We start from the raw sequence: 19,446 nt of genomic DNA, 5'->3' as shown, positions 1-19,446 counted from the left end.
GAGTGAAAGGAGACATACTTCAATATTTCCTACAGTACATTTGGGGGGCAAATTGGGGATCTGATTGTTAAACATTTATCAGCACACCCCAGAGAACTGTGAAATCAAATAACATTTTGAGGACCACATAATATATGACTTATTTAAGACTCCAAGACTGGCTGTCTCTTCCATACCTTGCCCCTAAGCAAATCAGTTGTGCAAAACAGGACATCTGCCAGCATTCATGAGAAAAAGTCTCTAGGAAATCTAGATCAATGGAACACTCATTGGACCTAGAATTATGAAGACTTGAGTTCAAATTCAGTCTCAGACACTTCTTAGTTGAATGACTATGGGCCAGTCACATAATCTTTTTGCCTCAGTTTCCTCAACTGCAAAATGGGAATAATAGTAGCACCTCCCTTATAGAGTTGTAAGGATCAAATGAGATGATAAGGTACTCTGTAAATCTTACCATGCTATATAAATGTTAGGTATCATCATCATCATCATCATCATCATCATCATCATCATCATCATCATCATCTTAGTAAACTTCAACCTGAGACTTTCCATAAACATTCCTTGCTAGGTGGTTCAATGGATAGAGTTCCAGACTGGAGTCAGATACTTACTAGCTGTGTGACCCTGGACAAGTCACTTAACTTATGCCTTAGTTGCCTCAACTATAAAAAGGAGATAATAATAATAATAATAATAATATTAATGAGGGAGCTAGGTAGCACCATAGAGAATAGAGCTCTGGGTTTAGAATCTGGAAGACTCATCTTCCCCAGTTTAAATCTGTCTTCAGGGGAAGCTAGGTACAGTGGATAAAGACTAGCTCTGGAGTCAGGAGGACCTGAGTTCAAACTCATCCTCAGACACTTAATAATTACCTAGCTGTGTGACCTTGGGCAAGTCACTTAACCCCATTGCCATGCAAAATAAAAATAAAAAAAATTAATCAATCTGACTTCAGATTCTTACTAACTGTGAGAGTCATTTGATCCTGATGGCTTCAGTTTCCTCATCTGAAAAAGAAATAGCAAATACCCCTAGGGATCCCCAGAAAAACTAAGGATTGGTCCAAGGTCATGTGACTCAAAAAGCAAGGAAGCCACTAATATAGACTTGAAACTTTTGGTGCTTAACCTCCTGGCTATAGTATTTGGATTCATGCATTTTAATGACAAATTACCATTTCAGGGCTTTATGCAGATTTGCTTTGCATTCACTGTTGTTACAGTGCCCCCTGCTGGAGTTGCAAAGCCATCACTGCTGAAGCTCACACACCTTCCTTTGGGACCTGGGGAACAGTCCTTCCTGAACCCCTTGTTTATCCAACCCAAATCCCATGCCCATAGAATATCAGGGCTGCAATCATTGGAGTCCAGTGTGTTAAAGGCTGGGGTGGTATGACAGAGTGACAAGAGAATAGTATTGAGGAAAGGCCTCTCAATTTGGAGTCACGGAACCTGAATTCAAATTCTGACTCTGAATTCTCTTATACATATTCTTATACATATTCTCTTATACATATTCTCTTATACATAGATAGATAGATAGATAGATAGATAGATAGATAGATAGATATAGATATAGATATAGATACATATATGAATATGGAAAGTCCCTTTGCCTCGCCAGTCTTTAATTTCCTCCTCTGTAAAACGTGTGATTTGAACTAGAAAATCTCTAAGGTTCTTTCTAGTTTTAAATCTATAATCCTTTGATGAGACAGAGGCAGGAGAGAAACAGAAACAAAAACAGAAAGAGACAGAGATTCTGCACTTTCATCTCATTCGACTGCTTTTCTTTATTTTTGATATCTTTCCTGATAATCTCCTATTTATCCTCGTTTGCACCTAGATGTTGGCATGCTATCTTCCCCGTTAGACTGGGTGTTTGAGAACAGGGATTGTATTTTTGCTTTTCTTTGTATCTCCAACACATAACACAAAGTTACAGTAGGTTATAAAAGTAGCTTATAATAAATATTAAATGGCAGGTTTCAATTGACTGATTGAAGGACTTTGGGACAAATCCCCCCCCCCCCCTTCTCTAGGCTCATAGATCCAGAATTAGAAAGGAGCCTGGAGGCTAACTTGTGTGGCCCTCCCATTTTACAAATGAGAAAACTGAGGTTCCAAAAATTCATATGACCTCAAGGATTCAACCTCAAACCCTCGGGTTTCCTTGCATTGCTCTGGCTCTGCCATTCTAAGATACTAGCCCTATACCAAGGTCCTTGGGAGTGAGCTATCACCATTCTCTGTTCATCCTCTGTTCATTCTTTGGGCCTGAAATAGCAGCTGGAGCAGGGACTGGCAGATCATAGATGCTCAACCAGTACTTGGGAGTTGAATGGAAATAGTCAATGACCAAACACTAGGTAGGCAGGGGGTTATTTCTGGCATTAATAGTATAGAGTCAGAAATAGAAGACTATCATTCCCCAGCATTACTAGGGGAGAAAAATGGAAGATGATAAGAGGAAGGACTGGTTCCATCAGTCCTTCTTGATAGAGGAGAAGGGTCCTTGAGCAAATCATCAGAAACCATCCTCATTATGGTGATGAGGGGGTAGGAAGAGGGGCTGTCTCCTTCAGGTTCGGAGCCGATTAGAGTCTCTTTGGATCTCTCCATGGGTTTCTTTCTTTTTCATTATTTCCCCAAGCTTCAAACTGTTCTAATCAGTATGATCCTGGGACATGAAACCAGAAAAATCACATCTATGTTGACAGATAACAGAAAATGATAATGGGCTTATTGGAAGAAAATTTTACTTAATACTTCCAGGAATTGTGATTTGGGGGATAAGGACACCCACTCCTCTGCCTCCGATCATAACTTGTCTAACACTTACCCAGTGGTTGGTCTCTGAAAGTTATCATGGTCTAAATGTCCACCCCTACTACCCTAGCTCCATGGCCAATCTCATGACAAGTCTCTGAATTTAACTGACCAAACCTGAAACAACTTATAGACAATCACACTCTGAGCTGTTAGGAAGTCAGAAACACAGTCCATGATACAACTGAAATAAGATTGATGGTGGTGCCAGAAGACGTTTAATACCCAAGGCATTTTGAAAAGTCAGTTTACCTTCTTAGACCTCACTTTTTCTCATCTATAAAATGAGGGAGATGAACTAGAGGGCCTCTGGGGTCCCCTTTAGATCTAAATCTAGAAAAATCTATGGAGGATCAAGGACAAGTCATTCTTTCAGCCTTTGAGTCATTTCTTCATCTATAAAAGGATGGAATTAGACTAGAAATGGTTGATAAAATATCTTTCAGATCTAGAACTATGATTTTATGTGTGACCTTGGGCAATTTCCATAAGTCACAGTTTCCCCTATAAAATGAGCATGGAGCACTGACCCTGGAGTCAGGAGGACCTGAGCTCAAATTTGGCCTCCAACACTTAATAATTACCTAGCTGTATGACCTTGGGCAAGTCACTTATCCCCACTGCCTTGCAAAAAAACCAAAAATAAAAATGAGAACATTAGACTTTGTGGCCCCTGAGATCCTTTCCAGTTCTAAATTCCTCCTTGAAGAGGAGCCTGACACCCCCACCCTCAGTTACATTTTCCTTCACTGTCAATACTCCTAATAACAGCTCTACCTACTTCACAGATTTGTCATTGAGAGCTGGGAAGGTCCTTGAAGCCTACCCTTCTCTCTTTTCCACTCATCTCCAGGTCTTCTCCAACACTATCAATTTGTCCTCTCCTCTTTTCCCTCTACGCCCAGTGTTCAATCCTCTTAGACACTCAGCAGCCAGAGCAGGCATCAGAAGTAAAAGTATTCTTCCCTAATCCATCTTAATTCCAGTGTCTACCCTCTGTTAATCATTTCCACTTTATTCATTACAGAGTGTAGCTTGCACGTATTTGTTGATTCATGGAGTCCCCTCTTGGATTGTAAATTCCTTGAGGGCAAGGTCTGTCTCTTGTCTCTTTTTATATCCCCAGAACTTAGCACAGAGCCTAGCTTCATAGTAAGGACTTCTACATTTTTATTGAATTGAAAAAAAATAAATGAAAGCATCTCCCCCCCCCACTACTCCCTCAAATGAATGCAAATGAGTATCCCTGATACAAAAAAAAGCAAGATAGCATGGATGATTCGATGCTCTCCATCCGCATTGCTTGAGAATTAACCCCAAAGGGGTTCCTAACAGTATACTCACTGCTCTTGGATGGGTCAGACAGGGTCCTAAGAGCTAAAACTGAGACTCCTTCATTCTGTGCCAAGGGGAAAGGTGAGTGGCCCTAGGATTGATGGGGCTGTGGCAGCTGTCTCCATCGGCCCCTTGGGGCACACCTTGCCAAGGTGGGTCCTGAACCTTCCCTTTACCAGATGCTGGAAGTACCTTCATATAGTAGTTGAGGGCTGGAATCCGACTCTCAGCAATTTCCTGCTTCACGCCAACGTAAACCTTGGCTGGAGGAGAGACCAATGATTAGTTGTCCAAGACCACAAAACGTTGAAAGAAAACTCTATCTTAAGATTTGGGAATTCTGATCAATCTGTGGCAACCAAGGACTACTTTAGAAGACTGAACACTGAGTGTGGCTCTTAGCTCTGGAGGACGTGGAGAGGTGTGGACATTATTGGGCAGGGCCAAATGTATGGATTTCTTTTATCCATATTTCTTTGTTAAAGAGTGGTATCTATTTTGTGTGGATTGAGGCAGTGGACCTCTTAGAGATATTACAAAAAGAGACTCAATAAGGAGCAGTCAATCCTGGAGTCAGGAGGAGCTGAGTTCAAGACACTTGATACTTAATAGCTAGTTATGTGACCTTGGGTAAGTCACAATCCCATTGCCTCACAAAAACAAAATTAAAAAAAGGGGCAGCTAGGTGGCGCAGTGGATAAAGCACCGACCCTGGAGTCAGGAGGACCTGAGATCAAACCCGACTTCAGACACTTAATAATGACCTAGCTGTGTGGCCTTGGGCAAGCCACTTAACCTCATTGCCTTGCAAAAATCTTAAAAAAAATAAAATAAAAATTTAAAGAGGGGCGGCTAGGTGGCGTAGTGGATAAAGCACTGGCCTTGGTGTCAGGAGTACCTGGGTTCAAATCCAGTCTCAGATACTTAATAATGACCTAGCTGTGTGGCCTTGGGCAAGCCACTTAACCCTGTTTGCCTTGCAAAAACCTAAAAGAAAAATTTAAAGAGAATCAATAGCATTTTAAAAAAATAGTCTAAGATTCAGGGACAGAGAAAATACAATTTCTCTAGACCCTTAGACCCAGATAACTTTAATCTGCTCATTTTACAGGCCCAAACAAGGAGAGTGGTTTGCTCAAGATTGCAGAGTAGTTCATCACAGAAGCACAGAATTTCAGAATCTCAGATTTAGAAGGGACCTCAAAATTACAGTCTCTGAGAAATGGACACCAGCCTCTGCTGAAGATGTTCAATGAGGGCAACTCACTACATCCCAAGGCAGTCCATTCTACTTTGGGATAGCAGCCCCAGAAAGCCATCTATATGCTCTCACTTGAAGACCTTCAGTGATGGGGATCTCACTACCTCTGTTTAAATTCTAACCATTAGGATGTGTTTCTTTGCTGACTTCCTTCATTCTACAACTCCCTTCCCCATTCCCCACCATTTCTGCCCTCAAAAGACAAACAGATTATGTCTCATGCTATTCCACAGGAGAGTCCTGGGTAGAGCTAGAGAGAACTAGAACCCAGGTTCCCAGACTTTCTAATGTTCTACAGGCAGAATGTTCTGGTGGCCGGAAGAAGTCTGAAGAATAAGACTCCCCAGCCTAAGGGAATCACAGAATCATCCCTGAGAGGGTTCCCTCCCCACCCCCAAACCCCTCTATTACCCTTAAAATAACCAGTGAGACTGGGGCAGGAGGGAAGGGGAAGGGATGAAGTCAAGGGTAGGACAGGGAGCCATCAGTCGCCTACCTGGCAATGCAGGGAGGGTGCAGGCAAAGGGGCTGGACTTGCTCTCTGGTCCAAACCTCTCCTCCAGTTTGATCTGGAGGGCATAGAATTGGCGGTATCGGCGGTAAATGAGATACTTGGCTCCCCCTTTGGTCTTCACCTCAATGACAAAAACCTGAGGAAAGACGAAGGTTCAGTGGTTGGAGGCCATGGGAGAGGATCTGAGGATCATAGACTTAAAAAGAGAACTCAGGTGAAACTAGGGCAACATCTTCATTTTACAGATAAGAAAACAGTTCAGAGAAGTTAAGCAATCTGCCCAAGATCACACAGGAAAAAAGGAGACTCCAAATTCATTGTTCCTTTTCCCGTCCCAGGCTCTCATATAAATGGCTAGATTCTGTGGTTCTGTGGGAGTGCACTGTAAGTCACAGGAACAAATTGTCCTTGGGAGTATTCCTTACATGCAAAATGTTATTTCCCATCTCCATACCCTTGCCCGGGTTTTCCTCCTTTCCCTCCTGGAATGTCCTTTCCCCTTTACTTCACTTTTCTGAATCCCTGGTTTCCTTTGCCCTAGCACCACCTTTTGCAGTAGGCTTTTCCTATTTGTTCCCCCAAACTGAGTGCCTTCCCCTCCACCAACTTGTATTTTATCTATTTATTCTGAATATACTAATGCATGTCCATGATGTCTCCTTTGCTAGACTGAGGACATCTAATATCTCTTTTGTCTTTGTTTACCTAGTGCCAAATATAGCTGATTGATTAGCTGATAGCTTCTCCCTTAAACCTGCTACTGCATCTGAAGTCCTCCAGTAGTTCAGACGCTGAAGGTCTGAGTTATTTATGGTTTAAAGCACAGATAGAAGGTACTTTCTGTGGATCTGTCAGTCAAGGCAACAGAGAGGACTGGGCTGAGAGTTGGGGAACCTGAATTCATATTTTCTTTATGCCATTCTCTGTGTGACCTTGGGCACATTACTGCCCCTCTCTGAGACTCAATTTCCTTCTCTGTAAAATAAGGCTAAACGAGCCAGCCAGCCAGCCCCTCTCCTGTATATCTACCTCTATGATTTCCAAGGAGAGGATATAGAAAGCCATTATCAACTGTTAACATCTTAGCTTTCTTTGATGACTGCTGATTAGCTTCATTCATCTCCAGGATGAGAGAGGCTGGGAAGGGGGAGGGCACTGGAGAGTGCATTTGAGTTGGGGTCATTGGCAAATGGAAGGATCTAATAAGTCTGAGAAAAGGGAAGCAGAGGGTTTTGGAGGACCATGGGCTTCTGCAGTGACCCAGGAGCTACTCCCCATCCCTCCTTCTTTGCCCTGCCTTGGGTCAGGTGTATGAGGGTCTCTCTTACAAAATGACTGGTAAAACCCTTTTTCTCTTCGATGTCGGCGATGTTGGCTGATACAGGGACATCATCTGGGAGCTGGTCAAAGTCACTGAGGAAACAAAAGGAAAAGGTCATCTGACTCAGGAGGCCAGAGAGAACCCTGACTGTGGATCAGAAATAATCAGACTCACATTCACACAAAAAAAAGCATTATGGGGGCCCCTACTGTGTGAAGATGCTGTGGGAAATGCAAAAATAAAGAAGACAATCACTGCCTACAGAGAGCTCACATCCAAATAGACAGATTCAATAGATGCTCCATTACCTTCAACAGGAGCCAGAAGGAGTCAAATGGATGATGCTCACCTGAATCTATACTTTATTAGAACCATGGACCATCACAACTGGGAGAGCTCTTCCATCAGAAAATGTTAGAAAATGAAGGTCAGGGCTGGGAGGGAGCTTGAAATAGGGCAGGTCATAGCTGGGAGGAAGCTCAGAACAGGGAAGGTCCGGCCTGGGAGGGAGCTTAGAATGGGGAAGGTCAGGGTTGAGAAGGGGCTTAGAACAAGGAAGGTCATACTTGGGAGGGCGTTCAGAATGGGGAAAGTCAGAGCTAAGAGGGAGCTTAGAACAGGAAATGTCAGAAATGGAAGGGATGTTAGGGATCATCTAATCCAACTCCCTCCATTTACAGAGACCAAGGTTCAGAAAAGTCATCTTGGGATTAATTGAATATACAGGCTAAGAATTCAGCTGCATTAATAATAATTCTATAATACTAAATTCCATTTAACTTAATTGAATTTTTCTCTCTGATTCTGGAGGCCTTTCAGAATCTTGCACAGCATGGGAATTATAATTATAAAGGTCAGTGTTCAATACAAAGGACTGTAATTTCAAACCACTTAAACTTTGATGTTGCTGTGTTTCTGGATGAATAGAGGCATCTCCTGAAATGCTGTATCTCGCTGTCTTCTCTTAAGTAGAAAGAGCCTTGTGCTTGGAGTCAGGAGAGGTGTGAAGCCCTGTCTACTCAAAGATGTGGAAGGGTTTGCAGATGTAGGTGGGGGCTAATGTGTAGAAGTCCTTAAATGGCAGGGTGATTAGGGGGGAGAGCACTTTGAAAACTCTTCAAACCCTGTAGAAATGTGAAATGAGGAGGAGGAGGAGGAAGAGGAAGAGTAGAAAGAGAAAGAGAAGGAAGAAAAGAAGAGGAAGAGCAGCTAGGTGGTCCAGTGGGTAGAGCACCAGTCCTGGAGTCAGGCAGACCTGAGTTCAAATTTGACCTCAGTCACACACTTAATACTAACTTAGCTGTATGACCTTGAACGAGTCACTTAACCTCATTGCCTTACAAAAAATATTAAAAAATAGAGAAAAGAAGGAGAAGGAGGAAGAAGAAAAGGAGGAAGAAGAGAGGAAGAGGATTCTTGTTCCAGATTTTTGCTTTCATTAGTGAAGAGGGATGGTCTCTTGCATGGAGGGAAAATCCTTCTATAAAAGCAGCTCATCTCCTGCTGTGCGATTTTTGGTCCTAGATTAGAGAGTCGTCTGGGACTCTGAGTAGTTCAGTGATCTGCCTGGAGTCTTAGGACTAGAGATATAAGGTTGGAAGGGATAATGGAGCCCCTCAAATCTAACCTCCTCATTTTACACTTAAGGAAACTCAAAGGTTAAGTGTCCAAGGCCATATTATTATATGTGTTAGAGATGGGACTTAAACCAGGTCTTCCTTAGTCCAGGGCCAGCTGTTTGTAAACCCCACTGCTTCTCCTCATTAAGGAAACCAATTGTGAAGATGGAGTGACAAAGGTGAGCTAGATGACCTCAGAATTCCCTTCTAGTCTTTGATTCCATGAAAGTTAGCTCGGTTAAGCAGACTGCTTGGGATCAATCACACAGTGAGCCCTCCCAGAGCTGCTTATCCTCTGACCACAGAAAGCAGCTTTTTTCCTAGAAGATTTCATAAGAACAAATGACCCAGACAGCATCCAGGCCACCCAAGAGAAAACAGAGATTTACTTCATCTTTGAGAAAACATATAATGGGGCAGCTAGGTGGTGCAGTGGATGTCATTAGGACCAGCAATCAAATACAGCCTGTGTATATGTCGTGATCACATGAACAGAGAGAGAGAGACAGAGAGAATGAGAGCAAGAGAGAGAGAGAGAGTGAGAGCAAGAGAGAGAGAGAAAATGAATCAAATGAATCAATGAATCTATTCCCCCATGGTTCTGCTGACCATTCCTATAACTTTTCTCATCTCAATTTACCTCCCTAGCCACTACTTCCTTTATGCTTAGTCTCTTCTGAATAGAATGGAAACTCCTTGAGGGCAAGATCTTTACTGCTTTTTGTATTTGTATTTCCAGGCTTTAGCACAGTGCTCAGGACATAGGAAGCATTTAATAAATCCATGCAATTCATTTAATCACATATGGTTTTCCTAGTACAATGAGCATGCCAGACTTCTAGGACTGTGACCTGGAAGGGCCCGTACAGGCTACCTCCTCATAGATTAGATGAAGTGGAGGCCCAGGGAGTTTCAGTGACACGGCAGCAAGAAGACATGGACCCTGACTTGGTACCCTTTCCACACCAGACAGGTCAGGAGGGAGGCTCTCAAAAAAATGAATTTGGTTGCTTAAAAAAATCAAGTCTGTTCAACTTTTGCCTTCAGAAAACTCTCCCTGCTCCAATCTCCTTACTCCTGGGCAGCCCCTCAATTATTTCATTCCATGTATAGGTGCCTTTCTTTCAAGTAGACCATAAGCCCCATGTCGGTAGGCAGCATGTCATATCTCTAGTACCTCCTTCACAGATCCCCAACAGACTTGGGAATGGATGCCAACTCTAAGTTTGTAAGGACACACAAGAAAAAGAACCCATGGTATCAAAGAATCAGAGTTGGAGATATGACATAAACTGCAAAATCATCCTTGCCGTAAAATCCTAAGACATGAAATCATAGATTTAGAGCTGAAAGGGATTGCAGAGTCATAAAGTCTTTTTTGCTAGTAAGGAAACTGAGGTCCAGGAAGATGAAATGATTTGCCTCAAGAACCACACAAGTAGCAAGGGGCAGGGGAAAGATTCAAACCTGGTTTTCTGACTCCAAATCTCATCCTCAGTTTTCTCATCTGTAAAATGGGGGAAAACAAAGTCCCATCTTCTCAGTATGGAGTGACTCCGCCACCTAGCCGCCCCTGGAGTAATGCTCAAATGATATAATGTCTAAAAAGTGTTTTGCAGGTTTTCAGTAAGATAACAACTTGAATGGGAGACAGACAATCCATTTTCCACATACCCACTTCAGGAAAATCCTGAAGTTCACACCAGACCATATTATCATGATGGAATCCAATATGAAAGTACAGAAGTTGGCTTCATCTGAGGGCAAAAGAAAGACAGAAAGATTCTCCTTCTGAAAAAGAGCCCCAGAAAAAAAAATTCCAGGAATGCTAGAGCCAAAATGCAGAGTTCCCATGTCAAAGAAATTCAGGAAAATATCCAGGAAAAACCTAGTCAAGATCACACAAGATGTAGCAGCTTCTGCCAAAAATCAGAGAAGATCTTGGAATACAGTATTATAAATGTTAAAAACATAGGCTTACAAACAAGAACAAAATACCTTGCAGAGTAGCGCATAATCCTCTAAGAGAGGAAGGGAGAAATTTGAGGTATTTTTGATGAAAGAATGAGAGCTGATGAGGAATTTTGAAATACAAACTTAAGAGTCCAGAGGAACCTAGAAAGGTATATTTATCTGAGCAAATTTTAAAAAGTTATAATATAATGTACTGTTTTTAAAAAAAAACATTTTTTAATTTATTTAAGGCAATGGGGTTGAGTGACTTGCCCAAGGTCACACAGTTGGGAAATTATTAAGTGTCTGAGGCTGGATTTGAACTCAGGTCCTCCTGACTCCAGGACCTATGCTCTATCCACTGCACCACCTTAGCTGCCCCTATAATTTACTATTTATGTTCTTAATAGGGTAAAAAGAAATAGGTGATCCTTCAAATTTGTAGCATCTTTGAAGGTGATTGAAGAAAAATAGAGATCCTAGAGAGGTGGAATTGCTTCTGTTTTGAGGGTTTGAAAGGATAAGAAAAGATTCTGCTATAAGCACTGAGCAGCCACATTTCCAGAAGACATATCACAAAGCTCATTATTCACCTACTGACAGAGAAAGTATGGACACATGGTACGGGGTAAGATTTTGAACATGGCCACTGTCTGGATTCATTTTGCTTAATTTTGTTTATTACAAATAGTATTTCTTTTTTTCTCTAAACTTTTAATTGAAAAGGAAAGGAAGGGTTAGCAATTCTGATGGGGGGGAAAAAAGGACCATTGTAAGATATTTTTCTTAAGTGGACAGAAGAGAACAGAAGGAAATTCAGAAAGAATAGCTAGTAGGAGGGGCGCCTAGGTGGCGCAAAAACTAAAAACAAAAAGAATAGCTAATAGGACAGTTTCAAAATAATATGTAGAATTGCTTTGTTTTAAAAGCAAGCTTTATGAATGCAGAGTCACTATTTCATATAAAATTCCTTTCTTTGAGTTCTGCTGGACTGTATGTAAATTAAATTATCTTTTCATAGTTCCAGTTCAAAATATAAATAAATTAAATAACATTTTTTGCAACCCTGAAAGAATAAATGTTACCTATTACTATTAAATATCAATAATTCTCAAAGTTTTCCACTGGATTTCAAATAGAAATGGTCATCTCGATCCTGCTATTATTCTGGTGTATATATATATATATATATATATATATATATATATATATACACACATATATATATATATATATATATATATATATATATATATATATATATTAGTTTTTTGCAAGGCAATGGGGTTAAGTGGCTTGCCCAAGGCCACACAGCTAGGTAATCATTAAGTGTCTGAGGTCAGATTTGAACTCAGGTCCTCCTGACTCCAGGGCCGGTGCTCTATCCACTGTGCCACCTAGCTGCCCCTTATTCTGGTACATTTAATGGTCTGTTCTCCAAAAGTGGATCAAATGTCTAATTTTTTCCTTGTTGATGTTGCCTTATCATTTTGTTCAATAATATTGTCAGCAAAGACTTTTGAGTTAATCATTGCATTTAAGGTTCTGCAACCAATAGCATGAGCCAATATCATTTTCAACACTGCTATTACCACCCATCATCACACCACATTCAGGACTGAAGGGGGGAAAGTGCTTTGTAAGCCTTGTGGCCCCTTATGGACCAACCCTTTGATCTGAGAATCTAATGTGGGGCTGGGGACACGGTCAATGCCCTGCCATTGATCTTTCATTGGATTGGGACCCAGAAGACCTGAGATTGCCTCTTATTGGCTGCATCATCACTGAGAAGTCACTTCTTGCTCTAAGCCTCAGTTTCCTCAAATGAGAAGATTCCATAAGCTGATCTCTACTTCTAGCTTTCTATAATCAGTACATCAGGAAACAGTTTCTATCTTTAAAGAAAACTTAGAAAAATCCCTCATTCACCAGATAGCTGACTCAATCCATTGTTCCCCAGTTTTGTCATCATTTCCCCCACCAGAGTGGTGGGAAGTTCATTACAAAAAATTTTCAGGGTGGGGGCAACTAGGTGGCACAGTGATAGAGTACCGGCTTTGGAGTCAGGAATACCTGGGTTCAAATCCAGTTTCAGATACTTAATGATTACCTAGCTGTGTGGCCTTGGGCAAGCCACTTAACCCTATTGCCTTGAAAAGCTAAAAAAAAAAATTCAGGGGATGGAGGGAGACTCCTGCCCAAGGACAGGATCAGAGGCCACCCTTGTCCACTCACCTCTCCTCTCGAAGTTGTCTGGGCAAAGACATGGCTTTGGATGATCAGGGGAAGAAACTGTAGGTCAACACGGCCTGGGCCACTCAGGGTGTCAGCTGGAGCCCAACTTTTCACTTCCTTCTGGTTGCTTTCTGAGTTTCTGTGGGCTCTGGGATTTCCCAGGGCCCCTTAGTTCTGCCTAGAAGTCCTCAAGGTGTCTGGAGCCCTAGGTAATCTTGGAAATTCCTCCTGATCAACCCTAAATTGCATCCAGACCCCCTTTCTATCAATCCCATAAGCCCTAAAGTCCTTTGGGGACCTTCCTGTCTCTTAGAGATTGGTTTCCTCAAACCCTCCCCTTCCCCGCTCCTCCCCCATCCCCCACAATTGGGGAAGTGCCATCACAGATGTGTTTACAGAAGCGTCAGCCAGATTCATGAATTATTTGAGCTGAAGGAGAACTCCTCTTGTCCAACTGCTTTATTTCACATTAAAGGAAACCCAAACCAACAATTATTTGTCCAAGCTACACAGATAATTGAGTGACTGAATGAGGACTAGAACTCAGGTCTCCTAGTGCCAGGGCTCTTTCCCCAGAAGATTATTTCCTGGTCTCTGTTTTACAAGCCAAAACTTGCGCCAGGCATAGAGTGAGGCAAGTCCAATTTTGATCAGTCCTTCCCCTAAACCCATCCAGAGCTCCTACCCCATTGGCCTCCCATTAGTGTTCTGAGAAGAGCAACTCCACTCAGTCTGGGAAGGAAGGGAATGAAGGTCTCGCAAGGGCAGGTTGATGGAAGGAACCAGTTAGGGGAAATGGCATGTGTTCATCAGTCATACCAACGAGAGCAATCGGGCCATTACCATCAAGTTTCCTCAGATCTCATGGGATTGTTCTTACCCTCCATTGATTTGTGCTCCCAACTCCTGATCCCGTCAGCACATAGGATCACTGATGTAGATAAAAAGATGGAACTCTAGGAAGAGTGGGATTGAAAACCCACCCAGAAAATGAGCTTATATTTACATATTAGTGGTAATTGGGGACCATTGAAGATTTTGGGGTCAGGGATGAAGGGTGATATGGTCAGGTCCCTATTTTCAGAATACCATTATGGCAACAGCTTAGAGGCTGGATTGGAAAATTGAGAAATTAGAAGCAAGGAGATAAATGGGAGACAATTACAATGGTCCAGGTGAGATCTAATGAGGGTCTGAGCTAGGGTGGAGAAGACTATATTTTTTGCCTTTCTTTGGATTTCCAGTATTTGATGCATAGTAAGGCTTAGCAAATGTTTCTTGACTGATTATGGTCTGAGTGGAGAAAGTAGGCCACATGTTTAGAGAAGTCAGATTAATGAGACTTGGCAACTGACTGGATAAAGACAGCAGATCTGAGCCATTTTTGGACCCCTTCTCAAAATCATATTTTTGCATCAAGTACATAAAATTAGAAAGAAAACCAATTTCATCATAATTCAATTATTTATATATTCTTTTAAAATTCAAAGACCCCTTGATATAAGCAGAGAAAAGCAAGAAAGATGACTCAGTGGGTATGAACTTGTTTGGATAGAAAGATAGGGAGGTAATAGATAGGAAAAAAGGAAGCCTGAAAGACGTATGGGAGAAAGGTCAAAAGTCACATACTGTGTGACTGTAGCATGGTTCCACCCTCTACTTTTCAGGAGATCTAGTCAAGAGTACACCTAGAGAAAATATGAGAGATAGACCTGAATGTTGGTCCAACTCACCTAACTGATTCCCCTGACCCCCCATGCCTGGATTCCATTTCCTATCCTTACTAGTGATTGAATGTTGGTATTAAAACCATGTCAGCCACAGTACCTTGAAGGGTGGCACCTTCCCCTCTCCTAGTTACCCTAAAGGTTGAGGGAAGGAATGTTCACACTGGAAGGATTTATCAGTTTCTTAAATGCTGAAACTCTCATCAATTTGTAACATCTCCTAGCTCAGCTCCACTATTCAGAGCAGGACTTCTTGGTCATCGACTCCTTTAGAAGTTGGATTGCAAAGTCCAAGGACCCCTTCTCAGAATCACATTTATGCCATAATGATAATCTGAAAAGAGGGACCTGACCAAATCACCCCGCATCCCTGAATGTAATGAGGAAATATATCAAGGAAAATGAATAGGAAACCAATTTGATTGAACTAAAATATTTTTTCTGGGGCAAGTTCAAGGGAGTCATGGATCCCAGTTAAAGAGTTCCCATTCCATATGAAGCCTTTCCTGAGTCCCCCACTTCAGGTACCAGTGACTGCTGTTTGCACTTGACTCTACCTATTTTGTATTTATTTCTGCTTGCACATTTTATCTTCCCAGTTAGATTGTAAGTTCCTCAAAGGCAGCAGAGCATAGTGCTTATTAGCACACTGTAGATGCTTAATACAATTTTAAATTTGGTTGCCATCTCCTCTGTCATTATACTTGGAACCTAGGAGGTGCTAATAAAAGTTTGTGGATGGATTATAAACCACATTTCTGACTCCCCTACTCCCCCCCAGGAGGATATAAGCTCCCTTAGCTCTATGATTTACCTGCCCCTCCCATTTTGTTTTTATATAACAATACTCTTTGTAGGGTTTTTCCTGTTGCTATAGTGGGTTGCTGTTTGTCCTTCATTCTTGAAGAGAACCATGACATCAGGGAGGCAATGCCATGACTCATAAGTGAATTCGGTTTTAGGGAAGAGGTTGCTGAGTGCTGAGTCCCCAACCTCACTTTCTCCTCCAGAGCCATCTGGATCCAATGGTCAGATATGGATCAGAATGATTTGAGGTGGCCTTGGATGCAGTGGGAGACTTTTCTCTTTTTAAGCTAAGGTCATTAATAGGTCACAATTTGACTGAGGCAACACCCATTTAGTGATAAAGGCAAAGCAAGAAATGAGGCAAAGAATGGTTTCATTTACCTAGTCAAAGAAAATCAATCTGGGAGGGTTTATGAGCAAAACAGAAACAACTGCTATTCACATTTACACTGATGCATTAGGACCCAAGAAATGACCAAGTGGGGCTTGGCCTGCATCCTATGGTAGTTAGAGTGAGAGTGGAGGAAGAACATGGAGCTTGCTGGGCCAGCAAAGTTCCATGGTGAGCAACACTGCCCAGTGTCCAGAAAGCCAATGGCAAGTACAGTTGGCCTAGAGGCCACTGCTCTCTGCTCTCTGACTTAATCAGTCAAACTCTATTGAAATAAGTAGAAAAAAGGTTCCTCCCCTTTTCTGGTTTTCTAAATATTATATTAAACAAAAATCTCAGAACCATAATTTAAGCAAATTCTTAACATTTTTAAATATATTTTTGTCTCTTTGTAATAATTTAAATTTATGGGGTTTTTTTATTTGCCAGTTTTAGTTAAATCATAGTTCTCTTATGGTTGGGGTAGGATGGGGAGTAATGATTAAATCTTTTTTTGGAACTTCCTGAATCTTCTGCTCCCAGATAGCCTAAGAAGCCAATGACCCAACTGGCAGCTCAGCACTACCCCCTCTCCTTTTACCTGCTATTCTTTTGTTTCCAGTGCTTTCTGACCCAGCTCTTAAGTCCCTCTCATAGGCAATGTATATCTCCTCCTCTTCCTGCTCCTCCCTCCTCCTCCTTCTTATTCCTTCTTCTTCTTCTTCTCCTTCTTCTCCTTCTCCTTCTTCTTCTTCTTCTTCTTCTTCTTCTTCTTCTTCTTCTTCTTCTTCTTCTTCTTCTTCTTCTTCTTCTTCTTCTTCTTCTTCTTCTCCTTCTCCTTCTCCTTCTCCTCCTCCTCCTTCTTTTCTTCTTTATAATACTTCATAGACACACAACTGACTGAGAAGAGAATACTTGCCCTTTTGAACTACCCCCAAATACTAGTCATTTGTGTGACCTGTCTCTTGCACAGAGAAGGTTCTTCATGAAGGAATATGAGCTTAGGCACTTTGGAGATCACAATACCCTGTCTGTTTTTGGCCATGTGTGCCTCAGAGCTGAAGGACTTGAACTAAGATGGCAAAATCATCTCTTTGTTGGCCTCTGGGCAGGATGAGCCAGTAGATCTCTGAAAGGGGTGACCTATCTCCAGCTACTTTTCATTTCGCCTGCTAGCTGGGGAGCATATAAGCTCTCCTTGGAGGTGTGTATGGCTAATGATGATTAATGGGCAAAATAGCTTAGAACTTGAACCTGGGCCTCTGATTTCCTTTTCTGCTTTTTTTGTTTCCTTTCCAAAGTAGTAATTTGAACAGCAATGCTGAAATGGATATGTCCAAGCTTGAAGGCAACCTTGGGAATTTGAGAAGACTTGGAATTCTGATTCCAAAAGATGGAGAGGGTTGGTGGCAGGAAAGAAGTTTGGATTCTCAGGGATGAAGATCACCAACTAAAAGAGAAGTCCGAGTCCTGGTCTGGTTCACCAATAGGCATGGGTTTGATAGGATGATGGTAAAGAGCTGAGGTAAAATGAAGCAATACCTATTCATCAGTCCTGCAAATTGCTCTGTTCTGATGGAGTTTGATTTATCCACCCAAAGGAGCGGAGCTGTAGTTCAACATTGTTACCAAACACTACTATAAATCTTTCTTTTAGCACAGGTTTGTGAATCATTTGTACTTAATATTTCTTTAGATTGTAGAAAAGAAATCCTGTTTCATTGCTAATTCCTTTTATAAAGAGACTAACTCTAGTTATGAGTTAGACCCTAAGATTTAAGTTAGTTATTTGGGGGGCAATGAGGTGGGGTTATAATGATACAAAGAATGTGAGAAAAGGAACTCTAACTCTCTCATTAAAGACAAGGCACCCCAAGTTGAGAATAGGTGAGATTCCCAAGCTCCCTCCCAATTTAGACCAAACAGGGACCCCAGTCATTGCTCTCTCACTCATGAAGTACAATGCACTGAAGAGAGCATTGAATTTGAAATCAGAGAAAGCTAAATTCAAATTGCAAATCTTACTAATCACTAGTTCTAAGACTTTGGACAAATCACTTAATCTCTTTGGACCTCAGTCTCTTCATCTGAAAATATAAGGAGTGCGCTTTGATGTATGGATAGTCTTTTCCAGTTCACATCTCATGAACCTAGAACGAGCAATTGTCTCAAGATTACACTGACCAGCAGGGGGCAGAGTAGGTTAGATGAAGAAATCTCCAGTCTCTAGTTCCCAGCCTCCCGTTAGCCCTAAGCTGGGTAAACCTGCTTGTTGGTTGATGGGATGGACCTTGCTAAATGGAGTCGTCCGGTTACATGTTGTCTGGGCACGAAATCATGAGACTGGTTTTCTCTTGTGATTCATTAAGCGAGGCTTGCTGTCCTCTACAATTGACCAATTTCTATCAAGGCATAGAAGAGAGGATAATTTAAATACTGGGTTCCAGAATTTCTGAAATATTAGCCCTGAAAGGAATCTGAGGGATCACCAAAGGGCACAACCTATGTGACTAAACTCAAGGGTCATTCAGTCGAAGACTAGGAAGATTTGTTTCATCTCACTCTTCTCTCTTTAGCCAATAAATGGAGGAAGCATGGCATGGTGAATAAGGGGACTGGACTTTGAGTCAGGAAGACTTGAGTTCAGATCTCTGCCCAGGCTCTTCATTTCTCTCAGCCTCAGTTTCTTCATCTGTAAAATGATAATGGTAGCCTCTAAGGACCTTCACCTAATTCTAAAATCTTATAACCCTAGAATAGGATCCAGTCAAACCCACCTTAGCTTAACCTGTTATCATCCAGCACTTCCCCTCTGTGCTCTATCCCTCTGTTGATAGTGTCCTATGTCTCCTAACCTTTCACCTTCTGCTTTGGATATCATATCTTTAAGAAGGTTATATTACAATAGTGACCCAGGCAGTCCCCCCTGCCAAAAAAAAGTTACTGCACAGGAAAAAATGCTCCCTGATCCCATTAACTCCATATCCTTGTCTGCCCACTGCCCCACATCACCTCATGGCAGCATCAGGCAACCCTTGGTGGAATTAGAGCTCCTGAGAAATGAAGGTGATGAGTAAGAATCCTGCCCTACCCATTTCATTTGGTGTGTGGGGGGGGGGTCAAAGCTTGAGCATATGCGGATGTGCTGTACACCTCCATTGGACATTACCTTTCTTCTGAAATTCACCTTTCTTCTGAGCTTTCTCATTTCTGCCAAGGAAACAAGGATTTATTCAGTTCCTACTATGTACAAAGCACTGCATTAAATGCTTTAAAAATAATATATTATTTGATGTTCACAACAATCCTGGGAGGTAGGTGCTATTATTATCCACATTTTACAGATGGGGAAACTGAAGTAAGCAAAGGTTAATGACTTATCCAACTGGTGAGTATCTGAAATCAAATTTGAACCCAGAGCTTCCTAACTCTAGGCCAAATGTGCCATCATCCACTGTGCCACCTAG

At 41.8% G+C, this 19,446-nt stretch overlaps 1 protein-coding gene across 3 annotated transcripts in view; it reads right to left on the bottom strand.

The window, feature by feature from the left end:
• NCF4 (neutrophil cytosolic factor 4) overlaps positions 1 to 19,446 on the bottom strand; it is a 169,622-nt gene that overhangs the window by 20,477 nt on the left and 129,699 nt on the right. For 2 of the 3 annotated variants that reach the window (XR_012476308.1, XM_074226839.1), the window contains exons 2-4: positions 7,276 to 7,360; positions 5,930 to 6,083; positions 4,365 to 4,435 (exon numbers count right to left, since the gene is read on the bottom strand). Coding sequence is in view for 2 of the 3 variants with exons in the window: in XM_074226839.1 (XP_074082940.1) it covers positions 4,365 to 4,435; positions 5,930 to 6,083; positions 7,276 to 7,360 (310 nt within the window). In the remaining variant the exon portion in view is untranslated. Of the gene's footprint in view, positions 1 to 4,364; positions 4,436 to 5,929; positions 6,084 to 7,275; positions 7,361 to 13,075; positions 13,397 to 19,446 lie in introns of those variants that run through there. The other variant, XM_074226841.1, reaches the window with a different exon arrangement.

The sequence above is a fragment of the Macrotis lagotis genome, chromosome 2 (genome assembly GCF_037893015.1).
Source record: "Macrotis lagotis isolate mMagLag1 chromosome 2, bilby.v1.9.chrom.fasta, whole genome shotgun sequence".
NCBI classification, from domain to species: Eukaryota; Metazoa; Chordata; class Mammalia; order Peramelemorphia; family Peramelidae; genus Macrotis; species Macrotis lagotis.
This window is presented reverse-complemented; position numbering and strand designations above follow the sequence as displayed.